This window comes from Bombus bifarius, unplaced genomic scaffold (genome assembly GCF_011952205.1).
Source record: "Bombus bifarius isolate JDL3187 unplaced genomic scaffold, Bbif_JDL3187 scf7180000007992, whole genome shotgun sequence".
NCBI lineage: Eukaryota > Metazoa > Arthropoda > Insecta > Hymenoptera > Apidae > Bombus > Bombus bifarius.
This window is the reverse complement of record NW_022884373.1, coordinates 3606537-3629979: the sequence shown is the minus strand read 5'-3', so window position 1 is coordinate 3629979 and position 23443 is coordinate 3606537. Positions and strand designations below refer to the sequence as shown.

At 31.4% G+C, this 23443-nt stretch overlaps 7 protein-coding genes and 1 long non-coding RNA gene across 12 annotated transcripts in view; 4 read left to right on the top strand and 4 right to left on the bottom strand.

Moving 5' to 3' along the window:
* The first annotated feature begins 157 nt into the window (after positions 1-157).
* LOC117205557 (docking protein 1) lies at positions 158-3807 on the top strand. The gene is made up of 3 exons (XM_033444089.1): positions 158-651; positions 997-1170; positions 1254-3807. The coding sequence occupies exons 1-3, from the start codon at positions 580-582 to the stop codon at positions 2676-2678; spliced, it is 1671 nt and encodes a 556-aa protein (XP_033299980.1). The 5' UTR covers positions 158-579; the 3' UTR covers positions 2679-3807.
* Positions 3808-3921: 114 nt separating this feature from the next.
* On the bottom strand, positions 3922-4904 carry LOC117205559. The gene is made up of 2 exons (XM_033444092.1): positions 4796-4904; positions 3922-4702 (listed from the first exon to the last, which is right to left on the bottom strand). The coding sequence occupies exon 2, from the start codon at positions 4656-4658 to the stop codon at positions 4077-4079; it is 582 nt and encodes a 193-aa protein (XP_033299983.1). The 5' UTR covers positions 4659-4702; positions 4796-4904; the 3' UTR covers positions 3922-4076.
* Positions 4905-7707: 2803 nt separating this feature from the next.
* Positions 7708-10751, bottom strand: LOC117205560. 2 transcript variants are annotated; one of them, XR_004487255.1, is made up of 4 exons: positions 10737-10751; positions 8709-8953; positions 8167-8226; positions 7708-7760 (listed from the first exon to the last, which is right to left on the bottom strand). It is a non-coding gene; the product is annotated as an uncharacterized LOC117205560 (long non-coding RNA). The 2 variants fall into 2 exon arrangements; XR_004487254.1 differs by lacking the exon at positions 10737-10751 and adding an exon at positions 9228-9242.
* A 475-nt stretch (positions 10752-11226) lies between these two features.
* LOC117205556 (WD repeat-containing protein 91) lies at positions 11227-14678 on the top strand. 2 transcript variants are annotated; one of them, XM_033444086.1, is made up of 8 exons: positions 11227-11558; positions 11784-12048; positions 12126-12241; positions 12410-12597; positions 12684-12999; positions 13064-13185; positions 13270-13924; positions 14003-14678. In XM_033444086.1, the coding sequence occupies exons 1-8, from the start codon at positions 11439-11441 to the stop codon at positions 14150-14152; spliced, it is 1932 nt and encodes a 643-aa protein (XP_033299977.1). In that variant the 5' UTR covers positions 11227-11438; the 3' UTR covers positions 14153-14678. The 2 variants fall into 2 exon arrangements, with proteins under 2 accessions (XP_033299977.1, XP_033299979.1); XM_033444088.1 differs by having other exon boundaries at positions 11426-11558; positions 11736-12048.
* Positions 14659-16432, bottom strand: LOC117205558 (transcription initiation protein SPT3 homolog). 2 transcript variants are annotated; one of them, XM_033444090.1, is made up of 5 exons: positions 16057-16432; positions 15744-15974; positions 15329-15643; positions 15057-15244; positions 14659-14968 (listed from the first exon to the last, which is right to left on the bottom strand). In XM_033444090.1, exons 1-5 carry the CDS (start codon positions 16130-16132, stop codon positions 14828-14830), a joined length of 951 nt encoding a protein of 316 aa, XP_033299981.1. In that variant the 5' UTR covers positions 16133-16432; the 3' UTR covers positions 14659-14827. The 2 variants fall into 2 exon arrangements, with proteins under 2 accessions (XP_033299981.1, XP_033299982.1); XM_033444091.1 differs by having other exon boundaries at positions 14659-14965; positions 16057-16429.
* Positions 16433-17450: 1018 nt separating this feature from the next.
* Positions 17451-18388, top strand: LOC117205711 (huntingtin-interacting protein K). Its single transcript, XM_033444406.1, has 3 exons — positions 17451-17666; positions 17928-18035; positions 18152-18388. The coding sequence occupies exons 1-3, from the start codon at positions 17484-17486 to the stop codon at positions 18245-18247; spliced, it is 387 nt and encodes a 128-aa protein (XP_033300297.1). The 5' UTR covers positions 17451-17483; the 3' UTR covers positions 18248-18388.
* Positions 18389-18806: 418 nt separating this feature from the next.
* Positions 18807-20055, top strand: LOC117205712. The gene is made up of 4 exons (XM_033444408.1): positions 18807-19123; positions 19193-19297; positions 19508-19661; positions 19863-20055. Exons 2-4 carry the CDS (start codon positions 19227-19229, stop codon positions 19965-19967), a joined length of 330 nt encoding a protein of 109 aa, XP_033300299.1. The 5' UTR covers positions 18807-19123; positions 19193-19226; the 3' UTR covers positions 19968-20055.
* A 220-nt stretch (positions 20056-20275) lies between these two features.
* LOC117205706 (protein roadkill) overlaps positions 20276-23443 on the bottom strand; it is a 44316-nt gene continuing 41148 nt past the window's right edge. Inside the window, exon 7 of one of the 2 annotated variants that reach the window (XM_033444399.1) lies at positions 20276-23365. In XM_033444399.1, coding sequence (XP_033300290.1) covers positions 23221-23365 — 145 coding nt within the window. In that variant the 3' untranslated portion in view covers positions 20276-23220. The remainder of the gene's footprint in view (positions 23366-23443) is intronic. The other variant, XM_033444400.1, reaches the window with a different exon arrangement.

The window sequence follows — 23443 nt, the reverse complement described above, 5'->3', positions numbered from 1 at the left end:
GATAAAAATTTTTTACAAACAAAGTTTAGAAGTTGACGAGTTAAAAGAAAGAAAGCATAAAGAGAGAAGGCAAAGAAGAGGCGCGAGAGTTATCTCTCGGGAATAGTCCGCGCTTCTATGTCCGTTCGTGACAATTCGGGCGACGTCGTACGGTCGGAGGACGTGCATGCCTCTATTACCCGACAGTTGGCTCCGAATGTGTCGGGGAATCATGCAAGAGCAGTACAATCCGTGTCGTTATATACCATACACGATGTATCCGTGCAACACGTACACATAGAGACGAACGAATATTTTTCTCCTCGGCAAATCTAGTCGACGTTAAAGACGTCGGGCTTAAAGCTTTTGTGAAATGTCAAGCGCCGTACATTATAATGGGTTGAATGTGTTCGGGAAAACTGTCAAACTAAACGTAAACGATAGAGTACCATTCGAAAGCAGAGGCGAACCAGTGAGAGGAATAGCACGGACGGGAAAAAGTGGGAGTGAAAGTGGAAAAATTCACTTTTTCAAAATTATACGAGAAGCAAAGGCACGTTCCTAGTAATACGTGAGGCTGCTGATGTTTCGCAAAAAACGATGGAGCCCGAGGAACCTCTGTTACAAGGGATCCTGCTGTTACCACCGCAGGGAATGTTAGGCCAGCTCAAGGTTGGTTAACGTTCCTATGAATAAATGATTGTTTCAAATTCTCACGATCCATTGACAAATTGGTTTTTCCCATTTATTTATTTATTTATCTGTATCTTTCAAAGAAATATTTGTCCATATCGATGGCCACCGATTAGTGATCAATGAATTAACCTAAAACTCGCGCGATAAGTTCCAGACATTTCAAGCGTGTGCAACAACGCTGAATCGATCTTGGCACACGTCATTCTTGATTCATACCAATAGTTATGATTTTTCAAATACACAAAATCTGTTTCTTTTCAGTCTTCTTAACATTAAAATATTTATATTGACAGGCAATTACGTTGTTTATATCTTTTATAGAAATCTTGGCACAAAAGATTCTGTCAGCTGTTTAGGACTAGTAACTATGGGATCAAACGTGTAGAAATTTATGATAATCAAGAAGAAGCTATATTGCAGTTACATGCTCCTCGCATCATCACGTTAGATGCATGCATTAAAATAGCACCTAGCAATCAGTCACATGTATTTATTGTAAGTAAACATTTAACATAAGATTTAATATTTAGCAAACAGTGAAATGAAATGATTCAGTTCCTTATTTTTGTTGTATGTAGGTTGTGACTAAATCAGGAATTCATTATTTTGGATGCTATTCGGAATCTGATATGAGTCATTGGATCACTGCATTCCAGTTAGTAGCATTTAAAGATAGTGTGTCTAATCAAACAATAGAGGAGAACAACGACCTGTACTGTACCAGTGGAGAAGGAGTATTTTCTGTGAAAGTAGTAGAGACAGATGCATCTAAACGATGTGGTTTAGAAACTAGGAACTATACACTTGTAGTAGCTGCAGTTGATATTAAATTAATGGATGGGGATGTAGTTCTATTTACTTGGCCATATCGATATATCAGAAGATATGGTTACAAAGATGGAAAATTTATTTTTGAAGCGGGACGAAAATGTGAATCTGGGGAAGGCTCTTTTCGCTTGGAACACAGCAGTCAACAAGAAATTTTTCGTTGTATGTATTCCAAGATGAGGTCAATGAAAAAGTTAATGCATGAAGAAAATAATGCAAACATTGACTGTAATGATGCTCAATATCATGCAGCTTTATCGATGGAAGCTGGATCTAGAGCAGCCTTACCCCCTTCTCCAAATAGTTCTGCTAACTTAATTGATATTGACTTTTCACCGCAAAATTCACAGAAACAGTCAACTTCATCATCTAATTTAGATACTAGTTCATCTTCTAAACCGTCTTTATGTATCGGTAAACCGAAACCCGCGAAACCACCGCGAAAATACGTTTTCACCAGTTTGTTAGACAAAAAAAGCGTAGATCCCGAAGTATCAGAGTTGCCTGCCTGTGGAGAATACAAAGCATTAAATCGCGATAATTCGCCAGAAATGTCTCAAAAAACGATAGGAAGTTCCATATTAGATGACGAAGAAAGACATCCTTATGACCTAGTAGAAGTAAGAAATGATGCATGGAAAACTCATGGTATTGACAATATACATCACACAGAGAGATTAAACTCGTTGTTGCATAGTGATAAAGACAAAGAAAATGAGGATGATTTCCAATACGAAACGATGATGCCTGTTATATCGTCCCAAAGCTCTTCAAAGAGTAAGTCTAGTATTACAGATAGTCCAGTGACTTCGACTAATCATGTACCCAATGATGAATCTGATTACGACAAGTTGGAGCATTTTGGTTCTGCAACTAAAATTACTCAAAAGGGCACATTCAAATTTGGAAACTTTAATAGCATGTCTCAAAATTCACATTCAAATGTATCTTTAAATACTTCCGTTGCTGATACCAGCACTGCATGGTCCAATTATGATATTGTTGAAGATATGTCTGCTGTTAGATTAGCAGATGATAGTCATCTTGGATATGGTGTTATTAGAAAGAAAACAAATCAGTCTGATACTGCATCTACAAGCAGTAATATGGGTCCAAAGCATAAAGTCTTTAATAATAGTGAATATGCAATTGTGTCAAAACCAAAAAGGGTATAAAAAATCAAAAATAATTTCAGTTAATAGTGACTACACAAATATATTAATTATTTCTGCTCCAGAGATTCTTAGTTCCCGAAAATGATAACAAAATACTAGTCTACAGTATGACTAGGGTAAGCTGATTTTTATTGTGCTAAATAATGACAAAAATAAACATGTCAATATTTTATAATATTATAAAAGTGCAAAAGTGAAATGACATATTTTTGTGCAAAGATTAGTTTAAGAAGTACTAGTCTACATAATCACTGTCAATTATGTAAGAATAATTATTTTTAGAGGCAAGATGATTTTACACATTTTAATAATATTTAAAATATATTATTCAACAAATATTAAATGCTAGTTTATCAATATTATAAATCTGAAAAAAATTGTCACTAGTATTTCAAAAGTATCAAAATGACTGATTGCAATGAAAAGATACAGTGCCTTATATCACAAAACATAGTCTGATAACAAACTCAAGCAGAATTTGGAAATTAACTTTGCATGTCATTCCAATATCTGGTGTACTTAGAGATTTTTAACGTTATTAATATCAATAATAATATTATCACCATAATTAATTATTCATAGTCCATTATTATAATACTATTGCAAGTTGGACAGAAGTAGTGCCTTCAGAGATGTTTAAAGTTTACGATAGAAACTTTTAAAAATATAGGATTTACATATGCATGATAAGGAAAAAGCAATAAATCATTCCTTTTGTTTTTAATACTATATACGTACATATTTTACATATATATATATATATTTGTATTATACATATATACACATTTATAAAAGATTTAATTATCATCTATATATTTCACTGTTAGTAAGAAAAGACATTTTTATAACAAAATATAATATGTATATGTACATATTAATTGATATACACAGAGAAGTATTCAATGCATAACACAATTAGAAATTTGCCATATAATTTCTACATGTGCCAAGATCTGTTATTTCTTTAAATGAAATTAAATGTTATTGATATTAAATATATATCTAAATTTGTTTTCATAAAAAAAAATGCATGTACATTTAATACTCTGAATTAAGAGGCAAATCTTACAGAATTTGCATCATCTGATCTGAGGAACTTTGTTCAAGAATATATATTTTTTACCAAATTGTATATATTAGAAATATTATTTACATGTAGTATACAAACGCACAGTAGAAACAATGCTGTTCTTTTTTAGCAATTGTAACATGAAGGATGAAAAAACATTTAAGTCTTCTTATGTCAACCAAACTTTGGATATTATTGTTTCTTCATAATTATAACATAGCATTAAAAATACACATAGTCTACAATAAATTTAAAAGTATTTACATTTATTTAGATATATTTATGTCTATTTTGTCAAAATAAAAACTCTGCTTCCTGAACAACATTTCCTACGATTCTTCTGTAGATTTAACCTTCTTATTTTGATCGTGTGTTTCTTTTTGCTCTTCTATTAAACGCTGTTCTATGTTTTTATTATGTAGAATCAAATCATATTCCTCTTTAGCGACAGCCTCGAGATATCCATCAAAATCATTTTGGATTTTTCGTACGGTCTCTCCTTTCGCCGCCAATATTTTTTCGATATTCCTTTTGTTCTTTAATTCGTCGAACCACCCAAGATTATCAGCAATTAAGTGATTATTCTTGCAGCCGTCACAACGAATTATAACTACTCCTTTTTCGTATGCTAGTTTCGATATAATTTTCCCATTTCGATAGTTACATTTTTTACATGTAAACATCACCTTTAGTTTTCCTACAACTTTGCCGAGAATATGTTTGTTAGAATCTTCTTCCTTGTTTTCTTTCGATAATTCGCTAAGATTCGTGTTCATCCGTATAAAAATTGGCTTGTGTAGACTGACATCAAGTTTATCTTTCAAAATCAATGGAATCTGGCATGAATTTATAGGTTCTCTCGTAAGAACCAGTCGCGTTCCACATCGAAGTATTTGTCGCAACGGAAACATGCTGATTTTTCTTCTTTTTTACCAGATCTTTTATTCTAGGTACACTGTCATTTATTGAAAATATCATTTACTAAATTTCTTTTAAATTGTAATGATATTACCATTGATTAAACCAATTATTTATTACTTGTGTACTTACTATATATCTGTATTTCACGTACATGTTGATATATTTACACGTGACAGGAAAGTCATGACTATTAATGTTGTGACACTTAACTATCATTTTCGTGACACCGTATGCATACTCCCTCTGCTGAACACTGCGTGAAATAACCCGCGCCAAATTCAAATTATAAAGTGGTGTAACTGAAGCAATGAACAGAGAAAATTTCTTTAAATTAAATTTAAATTTTACATTGTAAAATTACAGAATTACGTAAATTACTATACAAAAAATTGTAAACTAATTGAAAAATTGTAGAACTATTGTAAACTTGCAAATTGATTTGAATAAAACAATCTTATTTGCAAATGGGCAAAGCACTTAATTATTTAAAACCTTCCCAAACTCCATAGGTTTAAGGAATAAGTTATAAGAAATGAACAAGAGTTCGAGAAAATAGGTAAGTATCGGTTAGGTATTGGTAAGTATTGGTAAGTATTAAGAGCATAAAATAACATAACAGATATCCCAAATCTTTTGAAATCCCTGCATATGACGATATTTTCTGAGAAACTTCAAAAGCACAAAATTTTCCGACCTATTTTGCGATTTTGTATCAGGAGAACATGATAGCATAAAAGGTGACACGATTTAGGCGATTCTTGGAAATTACGTCACTTTCCAGGAATTTTTCGGAACCGAAATTCTCAAAATTTTGACCAATTTCTGGTCTGACTTCGTGATTTTGTATTAGAAGAACATGATAAATCATGAGATTGTAAAATGCTGTTAAACTACAATCACTTATTGAAACTCCTTCCACATACATTTTATATAATTATTTTACAATAAATACTCTTATTTTTCATTGTGTAACCATTTCCAAGAATGTCGTTGCTTCTGGTTGCTGTTGATCGTTGCCGCTGTTCCTTGTCATATCCTGAATGTAGTTTGTGTACTCAATCTAAAAAGAACAATTTATTTCTCGTATTTAATTAAGCTTTTAAGCAACTTTTATGCTTTTACACTCTTACCCTTTTCTAGCCGCCGCGGTTCAAATGCATGTTTTTTTTTGTCTCTCGCCGTACATACACACGTTTCTCCCGCCAAGAGCCCCGGGAAGAAATATGCATATAGCTCGGTTATTGGTTGTTAAAGGCACTTATTCTAAGTGGGCACTTTTTGGCTGACTTCTTAACTAATTGCATTGGGGATTTCCCTATCCATCTGTGATTCCAACTAATACTTTGATCTATCAAATAAAATTAGGTTAAAAGGAAGGTAGGGAGAAAGCTGAGGTCCAATTCAGAAGACATAATTATAAAAATCCATAAATTAATTCCTCAGATTATTCTTTTGTACAGAAAGAAATAAAGTTTTGTTCTATTTGCGGACACTGGAACGCTTACCATAATACATACTATTTCTATTGCTGTCTTCATCGTATACTATTGTTCTCGCCCTCTTTGTTTAGCAGTATATATATCTATTCTTGTCGCACACGAGTCGTTCCTTGTTGTACGGACAAGTCATGTGCTGCTATCTATTAAAAATAGAAGTAATAATAACTTAGAAAGTATAATAGATGGCAGTATGTGACTTGACAATAGACAAAGTGCGCGATAGTGTTAGATAAGGACAAATATATGCCCCGTCACAGATAAGGAACGCGCTAGGGTGCGATAAAGGCAAGTGTATATATTCCTACTAGACAAGGAATGCGTTATTGTACGAAGAGGACACCAATAGCAATTAGTTCACCTTTTTCACCGCTGTGTGGTGATAGTGTGTCTTTCCATAGAGATATGTATATGAATCTCTATGGGTCCATTTTAAACCAAATGTATATGCATATATGAAGGAATCCACGTTTAAATTTACCCTCTGTAACCATCTTGTCAGGAAATCTTAAAATGACCAGTACAAGAAATGTAAAAATAGATAATAATCACATTTATACAACACACAATAGGCACTTAATATAAACTACGTTATATTATTACTATTGATATATATCAAGACATACTGAATAATTAATATTACATAATTACTGCAATTGTTTACATTAACATAACGCACATGTTTAAAATTAATCAAATCTTACCATTACTAGAAAGGAAATTTCCTCTCTACTTTTATGCGGTAAGCAATGCTAAATTATCATTGGCTAACAAGATTAACAGATAACTCCAATTTCATTATCATTGTCGCCACTCTTTTCATAGTTTATTTATGATGAAATAAGTTTAAACCGTTTAGCGGTGTAAAATTATAATGTTTGAAATAGACCGATTTTTGAAGTTTGAAGTTTTTATAAATAATAATCATTATCGATGTTATGAGTGCAAATAAACGATATGATATCTTTAATTTTTGATAACAAAAAGTATAGTGAAACATTCTGCATGATTGGTAAACACAAAGAAGGAAAATGAATCAAGCTGTGGAATTTTTATGTAGTACCTTGATCACACCTACCCTTATCAATAAGAAGTAAACGGTAAATCAAAAAATGATAAGTACTAAGGCAGCTCATGTTATACGTAATTATATTTACATAGGTTGAGATGTAGTTTCTATATACTTCGATGTAGTTACTATACATATATGTGTGTGGTACTATACATATATGTGTATATTTACATACATACATATCGTATGTAATGCGCATTTAAGTCGATCCGTGAATACTAACACTTTAATCGTTTCCTGCGAACCTTTCATATGTGAGGAAGGTCATACATTTTTAAATGAAAATGATTGACAAATTTAATCAATTATATTAACAAGGTTCTAGTAAAGGTAAGACAAGATATTTTGTTAAATCTTTATTATATTTAACATAATACAGGTAACAGTTTTATAAGAGGCATAATTTCATAAATATACGTATACATTTGAAAAATATAATAGAAGCAAGAAATAACCTTTAATATTTTTTTCTTTTTATTTTTTATTACAACTACACTGTTCGCCAGGTTTGCAAGCGCATGTGTCTGCAAAACAAAATACAAAAATAAGATTAGTGTAAAGTATCTAATGCCAGTTTATCTATAATAAATATTAAGTATAACAAAACGTGAAACAGAAAGTAATTCATGACTTCAAAAATTGTCTTAATATTTTGAGTAACAAATTTTCAAACAAATATTTCGTGTAAGTAACAAAACCCGTTGGAGATCGTAATTTAACCGACCTATAGAATGAACTGGCACTAACAATAGTCATGGTTAAGCGGTCGTTGGCCGAGTTTACAAAAAAACAGAGCAAAATGAGATCAGAGAATTGTTACCACATTTCCCCGAAGATTTTTTATATTTTGTTAATAGGCTAAAAAATAAACTATAATTCTTTTAACATATCGTTGAAAATTTTAATTTAAACTAAAAATTATTGTATTACCTGCGCTTGAGGAATCGCCGCATTTGCATTTCTCGCCACAATGACATTGTTGAGATTTGTCTGCAATAAAAAGTAAAATATAGGTAAATTATTACGTTCCAATACAGGTAATTATAGGTATAAACCAATAAAACTAGCCGCGTATTATGAAAACTCCAAAAAAATTCCGCGTAGTTCTAGAAATTTCAATTATCTCACATTCATTTGCATAAAACGAAACTATGTGAAATATTGCAATTTAAAAAAAAAAAGATTTGGAAAGCAGTTGCTATAATTATAAAACAAACAATTTGACTAGTTGTTAATAATTACAAGTGAAAAATATTATAAATGAACATGTCAAAATATATGTAGGAAATTAAGAAACATTGATACTGAAAATGTTGGCACTTAAATAAAAGCGAATAGGATTACTAAAAGTTTTACAATAATTTAGTGAATTGCACATTCAATCAATGAAATTGCGCATTGAATTGCAAAATTCCATCAGATCGTCATATAACGTAAGGAAATAGTTTCTTAGAAATAGAAGTAATTCCTACCTGAGCCCTTATCGCAAGCTGGTCCTGGCATTTTGTAGTTTGTAAGTAGTTACTTGGTTCGATTTACTTGCAAGCAGAATATAAACTTAGTTCCGACACTTTCGGCGTACCTGTTTGAATTTATCGATCATCTCCTACTATGAGCGTTCTTATAGTAACGTATATCAGCGGCGTGTGCAACTAGCGTCGTGCGCGTGCGTGCCATGTGCAAATCAGGAAGCATACTACTAATTCACCCTGGCTTCCTGTATTAAAGTTAGAATTTCGGAATTTCAGATATTCTTGAAATTGCATCAACATCTGCCACATTTTTCTAGTATGATAATAGCTAAATAGCAATTGTTTAATTTTCTATTCGTTTTCATCGTACGTTGTATTGCAGAATATTAGTGATACAAATTTTATAATTGATTAATACAAGGAACAGAAAACTTCAAACTCTGATAATTCTGTTATAAGAAATCAACGCGATTTTATGCATGTATTTAATTTTAAATGCTGGTAACTAGAATTACTTACGGGGCACATAGATACACAATTTACATCCCTGAACTGGTGCAACACGAAACCAATGAATCACATTACACGTTATGCAATATTACGAGATAAGAACATTTGTATTACCGGAGTCGAGTACTACAATGAATTAGAGTTCATTCTAGAAACTTTATGCGAAGAATGTCTTGTAATTAGACTGAATGAATAACTGAATTTCTTTCTATCCTTTTCCCAAAGTCTGGCAGAAAACATAATTAAGCAAATATCATAATATCATATAATATAATATCATAATAAATATTTCATTCGTATGTATGTCGTTTTACGAGTATATTTAATGGGAAGTAAAAATAGTAAAGTTCATTACGAACTTCTTAAGAATATAGAGAACATTAAATTAAGTGAGATTAAATGTATTTTATTAAAAATTATTACTTTATACCATGATTATTTATAATAAAAATATGAAATATTAGTTTTATTGCAAATATTTAAATAGAATTTAAACATTTACCGAGTTGCTACTAAAATTCGTTTTTCTGGCTGCTTCTTTAACATGTGTGAATTCATCCTCTAGTTGTAAACCATGGTAAACCACAAACGATCTGTTTTAGCATGAATATTTTTTATAAGCTGCATATCTGTAGCTCTTATAAACATATCCACTGGTGACATTATAGTGTTATAATTCAACCGATATAAGCCTTCTGCATATGGACTTTTTAAAATCTGCCTTACCTTTATATTCTGTACAAGAGGGTTCATGTTCAGAAAATATATTTTTTCTTTCTACAATTCTTATTTAGAGGAGATTTAAAGCAGAATAGAGCATACTTAGAGAAGGGATCGCAAAAGGTAATAATTTAACAATGGTGATATATAAAAAAGAATGATAATTTACATTTGGACATAAGTTAAATTTTTTTTGCTTTATGATTTTTTAATATTTAAAGTTTCTGTCTTAAAAACTATGTCTTTCTCATATTTAGCAAGCAGCGCTTTGCATGTTGCATTCCGGACGACTTGCCACCCTTGTTTGAATTGGCGAACTGATATTGCGCTCAAAATCCAAATGCATAATTAATCGGATTATCAATTACAGAAAATTTAATCTAAACCTATGCGTGTATGTCAGATTTGAACCTTCGGTCTTCAATTATTTTGAATTTTTAACATTTTACGTCTTTCAATAGGTTTATGCTATGTACAAAGATGTAGACGATCAGTCAACTGAATTCTCATTGGTGAAATGGCATGGAAGCCGGTAAACTCTGTTTGAAACTGGCGAACTCAATCATCTTCTCTGTCTTACGATCATGGCAAGAGCCAAACCGGGCTGTGTAAATCTCGCTAAGGTGCCCATGTTCATTTGCAAAAAGAAAGCTAATTAAGAAAATTGATTTGTTAACTTTTATGGTCACAGTTTCTGAATTAAATCCTGAGCTTCTGTCCTACATTTCATTAAACCTATGAAATGCATGAATAAAGATATACAAATTCTATTCGATAGATAGAAACACTATTCTGTACCTGTTCCGTGTTCTATACCTCGTACTGTAAATGTGAAATCATATTAACACTAAGTCGTGACTTCATAGTTATGATACCGAATGTTAGAACACTTATATAGTACATTACGTAAGTACATAATGTACTTATAATACATTCTTCTTATCTCCCTCTTAAAGAGAAAAGTCATGACTTTGTGCAACGTGGAAACGTACCGACTATTTTAATGGGCTTCAAGCATTTTACCTGTCCTTAACCATTGGTCATAAAAATTATGTGACAAAAAATGCTTGCATGCTGCTTTATCTTTATTTCATCACAATGTTTGTGATAATCTTATGACATGATATAACATAGATATAAATATTATTTTACGTCCATTTTTCCTAGAATGTTACATACTTAAATTGATAACCTATTGACTACTAGAAGAAAAATTTATTCTTTATCCAAAAATCTATTAATTTTGGATATTATCAATATTTCAACAGTTAAGAAAATGTCATGTTTTGTTAATTGTGTTCGTTCATTTTGATCATTTTTTATTTCAGAAACTTTTGATTTCTTTTTACGGTGATAAATAGGATATGCTAACGTTGGTAATAATGACTGTCAGACGAAAATTCGCTGCATATTCAGCGAACAGCAAAATGGCCAAAGGATGACAACATACGGCTGTCAGTTGAAGGAGAAAGTTGATATTTTGAAGAGAATTAAAGGAAAATGTCTCACATTCAGTATGTGGACGAATTGGTCAAGGAATATCTGCTCTTCAGAGGTTTTAGCCAAACCTTGAAAGCTTTTGATAACGACTTGAAAGCCGAGAAAGAAAAAGGCTTTAGGGTGAGCTTGTAAGGAATTATGATAGAGAAAGTGAGAAAGTGAAACAAAAATATACGAAAACAATGTCTACAAATTTCATTTAGTTAACGAAACTACAATAAAAAGAATTAAAACTTAAATTTAGTCTCTTATAGTCTCTTCTAAATACCTTATAATGTTTACATTCCTTAATTTCAGGCAAACTGATATAATTCTAGCAAAGATTTTCATTATTTTTTTTATCAGGTTGATAAGATCGTCGATCAATTGATGCAATACATATACAATTATGACTTAGCATCTTTAAGAGAATTATGGGGACATTTAGACATGAGGATGTTCTCCCGTTTGGAAAGTCATTTTACACCAGCTGTGAGAAAACTAGAGAATGCTGTTCTAAAAATGTACTTGGTTAATGCAGCAGTAAACAATAAACAAGATCGGATTCAAGAATTTTTTACAAAAATGACACCAGAGTTACAAGGACATTCAGAGTGGAAAGAATGGTTTGGTAGGACAACATTTTATTGATAGAAATAGTAGAAAAAATGTATTTTACATTTTATTATTTTTTTGTAATTTTTACAGCATTGCCATTTGTTAAAAATCCTGAAGACAATCCAGCATACTCTGTACATTTTAGTAGACAATGGCAGGACACTATGTTAGTGTCCCTGCACAATTTCCTTGCTACTATTTTTCAAGTAGGTGAAAGGTATTTTGCATCGTGCCTCTCATTTACGAGTCTTACCATTTTGATAACATAGAAAAAAATATTAATTTTAACTTAATACAATGAACAAAATGTAGTAATATATTTATATATTTAACCACATTATATATAGTTTAATTTTAATTCACATGAATTATAGTGTATGCCACAACCGACGTTGCTTGCAATAGACGAGGACACAAATAGATTGAAACGGCTTCAAGAAGAGAATGAAGTATTGAAACAACGTTTAAGCGAGTCTGTTAAGATAGAAAATGTAATGGATGTAAATCCAGGACCAGCTCCTCAGCATCCACCACTCATGGATGACTTTTACATTATAGCACAGTAAATATTTTAATTTACCGTTTGATAAACCGATGTAATTCAACATGCTACACCATTTACTAACATTTTCCTTGCTGTTCAAACAGAGAATCTCCTTTATTAGAGAATCCAAAAACCTTAAGGAATCTCATAAGAAATATAGGCGGCGGTTCCAGTCCAATTTTAAGTAGAAAGCCTGGGACAAGTATAAGAAAAGTAGTAGAACCGGAAGTGACATCAACAAAAAGAACCAATACGAAAGGAAAAATACATTCGATCAATAAATCCGAACCTGTTAGTAAAAGAAGTATTAGTTGTGATTCAAGATTAACAAGCTCTAGAAAAAGAGATTCGTCTATCGATGCAGTAGCTGAGCGAAAGGCTAAAGATAAAATCGATTCCACTTACATTCTTCTTAGTCAGGTAAAATACTAGTTATTTATATAGCAAATATTTTAGAAATTTTCATAATATGTTTCATTTCCAGGAAGAGTATACGGAACATAAAACATCAATAATTCAATGTAAAAGTAATGCAAGTGGCTCCTACGTAGCTACAGGTGATGCAGATGGTATTATTAAAGTATGGACCCCGATACCTTCACCAAAGTAATTACTTTTAATATTTACAATATTAGTTTTATGGCAGAATTTTGTATAAATGTAATCATGTTTATTTTTTTAATTCTATAGAACTGTTACTACATTTATCTCTGCTCCAGCAAACTCAAACAAAGCAATTACTGCGTTAGACTGGATATCAAAAAATGAGCGTTATTTTTTACATGGTGACAACAATGGATTGATTCAATTACATGATACTCGTGATTGCAAAACCTTATGGGACATTCAACATGAGAACTCTCGAATCATTACTTTGTTATGCAATCCAACGGAATCCACATTTGTATGTTCCGTTTCAGATTCGAACGAAGGAAAATTATTATTGTACGACATAAAAACAAGAAAATTAGAAAGAACTTTACCTATGGAACAAAATGTAACTGCGTTGTGTTCCGCATTTAATCATAACGGGCAGCTCCTTATCACAGGGCTATCCAATGGAAATATTTTAATACATGATTTAAGACGGAACGAAATTATTGATAATATAAGCTGTCATTCGAGTCCAGTTATTGATATAGAACTAATTAATGATTATACAAATATCTGTACACAAAGTGAGGATGGAAAATTGTGTCAAAGAAGTTTGAATCATTCAGGAAAGATTTTATGGGAAACGAAAATCAAGGTAGAGAAAAACACAGTTCATGGAAAATTGTTCACTTTTGACCAAAGCGGTAACTATATGCTACTTTGTACACAAACTGGAGGAAATATATATAAAGTACGTAATTTTTATTGTCTACTGATATTTTAAGGATTTGATAGCTCTGTTCTTCAAATACTGAATATAAATTTTCAGATGCCACCAGGTGCACAAGCAAAGATTTTAGAATTAGGCGGACATAAAGGTACACTTTGCTGCGACTGGTCTACCGCCAATCAATCCGGAACGTGTATAACTGGTGGTGCGGAAGGGAAAGTACGCGTGTCGACGTTGCTCTCACCATGATACAGAAGCAAAATTAGTATCTGTGTGAATTCATGAAATAATGTGTAAAATTTCTAAAACTAGCTCAAATTTGTAGATACTAAATATATATCTAGAATACTGAACGTCAAGACGAAACTTTTTAATCATTATGTTGCATAATGAAATCATTTTAAAAAAAAATATTCAAAGTAAGGTAAAATTAAAGAAAAGATCCAAATATTTTATGAAGAGTACAATGAAAGCAAACGTATCATGCGTTAATGCAAAATCAAGTGTATTATAATCCTATCTTTAAAATGGAATCAGGGACTACCAATTGTAAAATGTACAGGAACTAATATAATTGTAAAGAAAGGATACATAAGGTACCTATGAATGTCGCGTTAATTAATAGGACACATGATCGAACGACTTTGTAAAAAAAAAGAATAAAATTCTAATAATTTATGTAGCGATATAATGTGTACACCTAATATTAAAAATCTAAGATACACCTGTAAGAGGTACGGGAATTTGTCAATAAATATTGGGCAATTTTAAAACACTCCTGTATTCTAGTTTAATATACAAAGATTAAAATACACATTTAATCAAATATAAATTTAGAATACTGATAATTTTTTTTATAGAAGGCTCCATTTTAGAAGAACATAAACTTTGCTCCTCTAATTAAATGAATTAAGTTAATCTACTTTATGAAGATAGAAGTTTTAAGTGTGGTTTTCTCATGGACCAACGATTAAATGGACCTGTCATATCCAATTGAGGTGACCAATACCGTCTGAGAGCTTCAATTATTTCTGCAGGTGTTATTGGTTTTGTTACAGCTACCTGCTTAATTATTTTAAAAAAGAGCATAAAAGTATAATATTTCCTTTTATCATAGATTTTGCATGTTTTAAATGATAAAAATATCACAAACCTTGCCATGGTAATATGGTTTATAAGTGTATGGATTAACATAACTAAGTCTAAGTCGATCTATAGCATCCCCATATATTTTATTTTGGTCCTGTCTTACTAATAGTGCAAAATCTATAATTTGTGCTACTGTTTCATATGCTAAATAACCCAAAATTATATATGCTTGTTTTGTAACTGTTATATCACCTAAATAGCATAATACAAAAATATACTTAACAGATAAATGAAAATTATTCTCAAATGTAAGATAGTTAAATACACAAAACTCACTGTCTGGTGCTATCCAATCACTAAATTTGTGCCTATTCTTATTTGCAAAGGATGCATTACGTGCCTTACTGAATTTTAAATATCTAGCTTCATCCATAGACCGTGTCATAATCTCTGCACGAATACATCTTTGTTGTTTAACTTCATCTACAGTAGATGCATCTTCAAGAAGTTCACCAGTATTGTTAATTTGACTAAGAAAACTATGCAGTGATCCTTTCTTTTTTGATCCATTTGGACTTTCATTCTGTACAATATCTTCGGGTGAATCGCTTTCTATTGTTTTGTGTATGGAAGACTTAAATTCTTTTAATTCTACAAGATATTGCTAAATGAGAATATGTATTATACAAATTTTTATATTATATTATATATATTAAACGAATTTTTTGGTTTATGATCACATCAAACTTGCCTAAATATTTTAGAAGGCGTTGCAATTTCACTTTGTTTTTGCGTAATAAGAAAATCAGATCTTCCGCAGAAATACAAATACCCTTTTTCGAATTTCCCCGTTTCTCAGAAATTTCGCAAGCTTTTCTTACTATTGTCCTCATTTGTTGTAGAACAACTTCTTCTATGATTTTCGCAGATTCAATTAATGGTTCACTACTGTCTCCAAAACCATGCATCATCTGTCGAATTTCTGTAAAATATTCTTCCTATTCATATAACATTTGGAAATAAAAATTTCAAATATCAGAATTTTTTATGGAAGATTGAAATACCGGTAGTGTAATTCACAGGTTCATTTCGAAGGAACTGCGAATCATTCGCTGGTTTAGTAAACGATGCTTCTGTCATAATTATGAATTATTCGATAAGTTTTATCTCAGTGAAATGTAAGAATCATTAAGAAACTTTCTACACAGTATACATGACAGTTGTTTGTGTTGATTTAACAGTGATTAGGTTATGTTCCATATACATGTATGTATGTGTTATTTATATGACCATGTCGTAATCTTACTACCGTTGCTACATAAGTACATACGTATAATCCTCACGATTATTTTGCATTAACATTATTTTATTTTAAATAGTATTAAACTTCATAAGTAAAAGATATCTTGCAACTAGTAATTATTATAATATTGTAATTTAATATTATATAAATAATAATAATGTAATTTTATATTATATAATAAATAAATATCGATTGTCAGAGTCTCATGGGGTCAGTTATTACAACTGGAGATTCATCAATTATCTATTTTGTGACATATTGTATAGATAAGCGCAAAGTATTAGCGAAAATTTGAATGTAAGATTATTTGATATCAATATCGTACAAGGTAGAAATCAATATTTCCGGTAATTCTTTTAGTCTTTTATGATGAAATACGTCAATTCGTGCGTAAAATTCGTAATGCATACATACATCGAACTTCAATTTCTTTTGATTTAAGCATAGCTTAGTGGAATATTTGTATTGAAAAGTTGATCTTATATATTTATTTCTTCTTGAAACTGAACATTCTGCAAATCAAGAAAAATCATAAATTTTTTATACAAATACTTCACGTGGCGGCATGAGATTAACATTAACTTCTTTTACAGTCTTGCGCCTTTTCTACGCGCCTATGCGCGTGATTCTCACGTCTACTGTCATGACAAATTAAAATAAGTCTAAATATTTTGTAATTTTTTATATTTGTTAGTTAAAGAGAAAATGTAATACATATTGAATAAACATTTTACGAGTAATTATTGTTGTTTTCTTGTTTGATTATGGATTAACATTCTAAATATGTATCATTAAATTATTTCTTCCAAAGATATTTTAAAGATGTTACAAAGACCAATGAATTAAACATCGGTATATGAAATTACGCATGACTTATGTAAATAAGCAAATTTATGATTTTATATTTCATAAATGTAACATTTTAGTAAGTCATAATTGTATCTTCTATGTTAACAGAACACAATGATATAATGCATTAAATCACAGCTCGACATGGAATTACTAACTCTTTCAACAATTTATAATCAATATTTTTCAATAAAATATAACAAATCAGATATAACAAATAATAACAACATAACAAATCTTATAACAAATCAGATGCGAATGATTGTTTTGAAAATTTTTGAAGAGATTAGATTGCACACTGTGAAGTTATCACATGCAGTTTATAATCGTCTATAGAGCATGAAGTACGTTTTAAAAAAGGGAAAAATGGCGGATAACGATGTAAATGGTGACTCTGATGAAGTACAACAGGAGAAATCACAGAAAAAGGCAGCAAAGTATGATAGCGGAGCGGCAGATCTCGAAAAAGTTACAGATTATGCGGAGGAAAAGGAAATATCCTCGTCTGATGGATTCTCTTGTGTAAGTGTTCCTATTATCTTATATTCCACGTGTTTATGGTTGTCAACAACATTTACTAAGTTTCTTTGGCAATGATGAAAATTTATATCTTTCATGTTAAAAATTAGTTTTCCTGTTTTCCTTTGTTGAGTATACATTAATTTTTATAGGTTAATTGTTCGAAAATATGTAATCATTAAGTCTAACCTATAAAAAGTTGTATACACACAACACGCACATAACTATAAGTTGCAATTATTCAGTACGATTTGTATACTACAGGCGTTAAGCATAATCGGAGATCGACGGAATAAAGAAGCTGCTGAGAAGAAGGCGAGAGAAAAGGAATTGCTAAAAGTTCCTATTAAAAAGGAAGACGTAGATCTTATTGTAAGATATTTGATAATTGTTATTAATATTCTTTTCTAATTAATTTTTATCTATTTATTATATGTTGAAAATTTTATTATATTAATTAGATTAATATTAAATTCATTCCATTCCAGATGAAAGAAATGGAAATAAATCGAAACGTAGCAGAACAAACGCTCAGGGAACATAGTGGAAACATTGTGGAGGCATTAATTACATTAACAAATTGACTGTACAGCATCAATTTCAAACAAACACTGACATAAGAATCAACTTTATTGTAAATTATATGGACTTGGGGATTGTTATCACTTTGGGTTATTAATAATTTATTCGTGTATATTGCAAAATATACTTTAAGCTATCCTGTATATATATATACACACACATATATATATATATATATATACATACATTCTTTTTATTCATGTACCTATTTATACCATTTCTTAAGGACACATCAATTAGAATATATTGGGGAATATATTATATCTCAGGATAAAATAATTGGAACTGTATGTGTTATCAGTGTGTTACCATATGATAAGATTATAGCCTTTATATGTGCAAGGTGTTGATTGTTAGCTCAAAGTAACGTATTTACTTGTTTGCAAAAGGTTGAAAGATTTATAGTGTATCTATACTTTTCTAACAAATTTTCAATAAAATTTCAATAAAATTTGGAAAATTAGGGAAATCAGTGCAATACAATCTCTTAGTTGAAAATCACAATGTGAAATAAATTAGATTCCTGTATTGTATCTAAATTTAATTTTCAGGGGCACAGATTATTTTATGTTTTTTTTATATATAACATGTGCACAGTGAATTGTTTAAGTGATGATACAGGTGTACATCAGATTTTATTTTGTTAAAATATTCTCATTTTTCCGTATATGATAAAAAAGTACTGCTTCCAAACAGGATCACAAACACTATCGCCATGTGTATGTGATAATTCAGTTAAATACCTATAATTACCTATAATTAAATTAATAAAATATAAAAATAATATATAGCTTCAAATTCACTCTATTTTTGTATCTTCTTCTGGGGGCGCTTCAATTTCCATGCTGTTGCACATACCTTAATTGTAATCTTTATTGGTAAGGTCATTTCCTTTACTTACACACATATATGAACTTTTTATATTATATCAATTAACTTGTTTTTAGGGATAAAGGCTGGAGTACGATTACAGCGACGAAAATGGTCATCTTTCTATTATTAGTATTTGGTTTCTTTTTCGCAATTTTAATATATTGCAGAACCTATAGCAGGTACGAATTATGCCTTAAAATCTAAATAATTTTGTAATCCAATTCTAGTAGATTTTTTAAGCTATGATTTAGTTCTACAAATGTAATATAGTTCTAAAATTTAGAATAGCCTAAATTTTATCTATCTTTTTCATCTATTTGATGAATAAACAAAATTGCTGGACGTTAATATCGCTTTTATTATCATTAATTAGACTCTACACTTTACAGAGATACTCATCAGAGATATAGTGCTGCTTCCAGTGATAATATAGATTGCAGATCATTACAATCTAATTCAATTTATGAACCATCAGTGGACAGACCACCGTCTTATAATGCAGCTTGCAGTGCACCTCCTCCTTATGAATCGCCATTGAACAGCGTATGTTCATTTCTATTCTATTAATCAAAAAAATATAATACACAAAAAAGGAAATAAAACAATCGAACGCGAAGAAAATAATTGTACATATCTAATGTATGTTACTCATTATAGTAAAATATAAGATAGATAAAAATCTAGATTAGATAAAAATTTTGTCGCGTAATAACATATTATTTTACGTTTATTTGTGTTCTCTAGGTATCTATGTTCGAAGCACCACCAGTTTATCAAGAAAGTTTGCAACAATCTAAACGAGTATCACATACGAGTAATCAAATAGTTCCGATCACAAATTATATTTAACACATTTTGTAGTCACGTATTTGTAATCATGTCTCATATCTAATTTAGTCTCAGTTAATTAAGAAGAAGCTGAATCAATTACAAATAAGGTATCTAAATAAGATTTTTATTTCAGTGAGTGAGTGAGTGAGAGAGAGAGAGAGAGAGAGAGAGAGCAATAAAAATTCTTTTATTACGAATCTATATCATTGCATTTAATATTATTTTTTTATATATATATTTTCCATCTGCTGACATATTCGAAACAAACACTGAAATGTATTAAATAAATAAGCGACATGTCGAGGGATAATGAAAATCACGTAAAATTCTCATGATTATATAATGAAAATGTCATTTATTTGATGTGGTGCAATGACTTAAAGTAAATGGAAAAATGAACGTTTATATGAGCTGGGTTCGATGAACAGCAGTCATGTACTTCGAAAAGCTACCACTGCTGAACTATTCGTTACAAAAAGCTTCTTTTTTTTTCTTCGAGTTTAAATGCAATATACAATGGAAGTGTATCAGACAGCAGCGCAGTAGTAGCTAGTGCGACACGAACATGCTGATTTTCATGATGAGGTAACACTTGTCTTACTTGTACTTAGTTTATCAAATTATCCAGTCATACGCTCATGCAGATTGGTTCAAAAAGAATTGCATCTAATGTTTCTCGAACTGTCGTACGGTATTAATATTTAGTTTTTCGCGTTTTTAGGAAAAAGACATTCAACATTACGAGTTTCATGAGATATTTTTTTGTTCGCCGCACAGTCCCAAAGATAGAACATGGGTATTAGAATGGACGTAGACAATTTTTTCTTTTCTCTTTTTTTGTTTGACATCTTTAAAATCTGAGCGAGCACACATGGCCAAAATCTGTTCCTTAAAGCGCTTACATATTTCATTGTTTCCTTTACACTTATTTTCATTCCTCCGTTTAGTAGTTTCATCGACTTATTCCTTCGTAAGCCTTAATAACCTACTATAATTGAAATAAACATCATGTAAAAAACGGTGGAAAAATCTTCCCTAACTATTTTTCCATAGGAGTTGCTTCTTTTTTTTCATTATTTTTTTTAATCTCGACAGAGATACGTTACGGCGTCACGACAGGCGGTACGGGTAAGTGTATGTACGTGTCGAGATCAAAAACGAGATACACATATATAATCTAATCGTATTAATTTGTCGCGATTACATTACATTTACTTAAAGCATTGCTAGTGTGTTTCAAGGAACATGAGTTTAGCACAGTCTGTAAAATAGAATAAATTATAGTTGATTATTGTACCCTTCATTAAAAGTATGGTTCCGTTTCGGTTCAGTTCTTATAAAATACAGTAGATATGTACAGTAAAAACCTTAAAATCGAAAGGGACGCTAGATTTGGGACTGTCCGGATATAGCGACCGTTTCCTTAAAAGATAAATTCACTGGCTGCCAGGATCGTCAGAAAGTTCTAGAAAGGTTGTGATACAATTGCGGTTAATTACAGTGGTCTTATCACAGAACATGTATGGCATTAAATCTTCGATATCATTACTTCTTTGTAATGGTAGGTATTTATATCTTGTATTTAAAACGTTCGGTAAAGCTAGGTCGGAGGATCAGGAAGCCAGTACGGTACTAAATGATGATTATTGTTTTACGTATTCTGTCGGTTGCCCATAATTCAGATCATTGACCACATAATTTTGCGATTTTGATAATTACACAAAAAACGATTAATATTCTCGTACTATGTAATTGACTAACCTTGTTATTTTATACAATTTGTTTTAACTTTTTTTTTCCTTTTTCTTTGTTTCCTGTTCCTTTTTCGTCATTTCCTTCTTTTTTGATAACGCGTTCATCGACTTCATCTTTTCATTTAATGCGATTCTTGTATCACTTCTAATTAATACAGAACATCCTGCATACGAATACGATAGACATTTCAATAGTAATCAACATAAAATTTGATAAATTATGGACAACCCTAAATTTAATACAATATAATAATAATATAATAATAATAATAATAATAATAATAATAATAATAATAATTCGAATCTATCACTTCGTCTACTATGCAATACTCGAGAAAACAAAACAAACTGTGCCTAGCAATAAAGGGGTGAGGGTTCAGGGACATAGAGAAAAAGGCCGCAAAGAGGATGGGACAAGGGGCGGTATCTGCAGACAAAAAATATACAAAAATACGGGGCACAGAATGCGTAGCATTAATAGTAATCATAGTAGTAGTCGTATATGCTGAGAGAAAGAGATCATAAAAAACACTAACTAGAATCATTTTTTCTCCGTTCTTGGAAGAATTCGACGTTTCCATTTTGCCTTCTTTTTTTCCATTTAAAACTAAAAATCGCTATATCAGTAATAAACATATCTAATTTTATTCTTGCCGCTCGCGTACACGGCGAACAAGCGAGGGGCATTTCGTTTGATTCATATTTTTTCGACAAAGGAACAAAATCTTTTTCTTATAAGCGTCTGATCGACGTCTATCACAACTTTCTTCGCGCATCATGTGTATACCTCCCTCTTCGCGTGTGAGTGTATATGTGTGTAGTAATGTTTCAGCGAGTTTCAATCTCGCCTTGGTCCTCTGGCTGCTTCTGATGTCTTTTTCATAATACATAGATGGTATGCGCGCTTCTAGCTATTTTCGTTTTATGAACGAAAGCAAATCCATTGCGAGACCCTAATGATGCGCATTGATAAATCGCTGACATGATTGTGTTGCGTGTCGGTGGATAAAAACACATGTTTCTCTCACGCACGAGAACGTAACGTTAATACAAGACGCACAATGCAAAGTACCAAAAATTCTCCAAACCATTCCCAACCAGTTGGGGATAAACGCATCATGATTTACTTGTTTCCAGATTATCTTCCATATACGTGTGTACAAGTGCTCGAACTTCTCTCTCCATTTTATGTGATAGGCTTCTTCTAACGTCGACGATCTCACCGAATTACAACAAAGTCTATAGCCATAGGTTAACTGCGTTTCTCGCCTGGAGCTGGCCATTTGAACCGCTGCAACGCTGCAACACTGTATTTCTTGTTTGAGAGATACGTTTATCGGTCAAAACCCATGAAGAACAGTTCTCGTCGCAGTTCCTTTTCAAGTGGACCAGATGATGGCGCACTAGGAAACATTTATTTAGCACTACTTGTATCACTGTACACAAAAAAGTCATGAAGGATGCAGAATAGGCGGGGGCGATGTAGAGGTCGTGCCCGGAGTTAACGGTGACTGTTTTCAGCTCTGTTTCACTCGCTTCCTGGGCGGTCCGATCGGTGGAATTTGTTGGGTGGCTAACGCTCGAAACGCTTCCGCTATGAGATGCGGATGAGAGTTCACCATCGATTTAAAACCTGCTGTGTCCATCACGTCCGTCGCGTGTCTGTAACACAGATCGAACAAAATGATTGAAATATTTTTCTTTTCTTATCAGTTCTTAAGCTGTACAGTTGTTTCACAA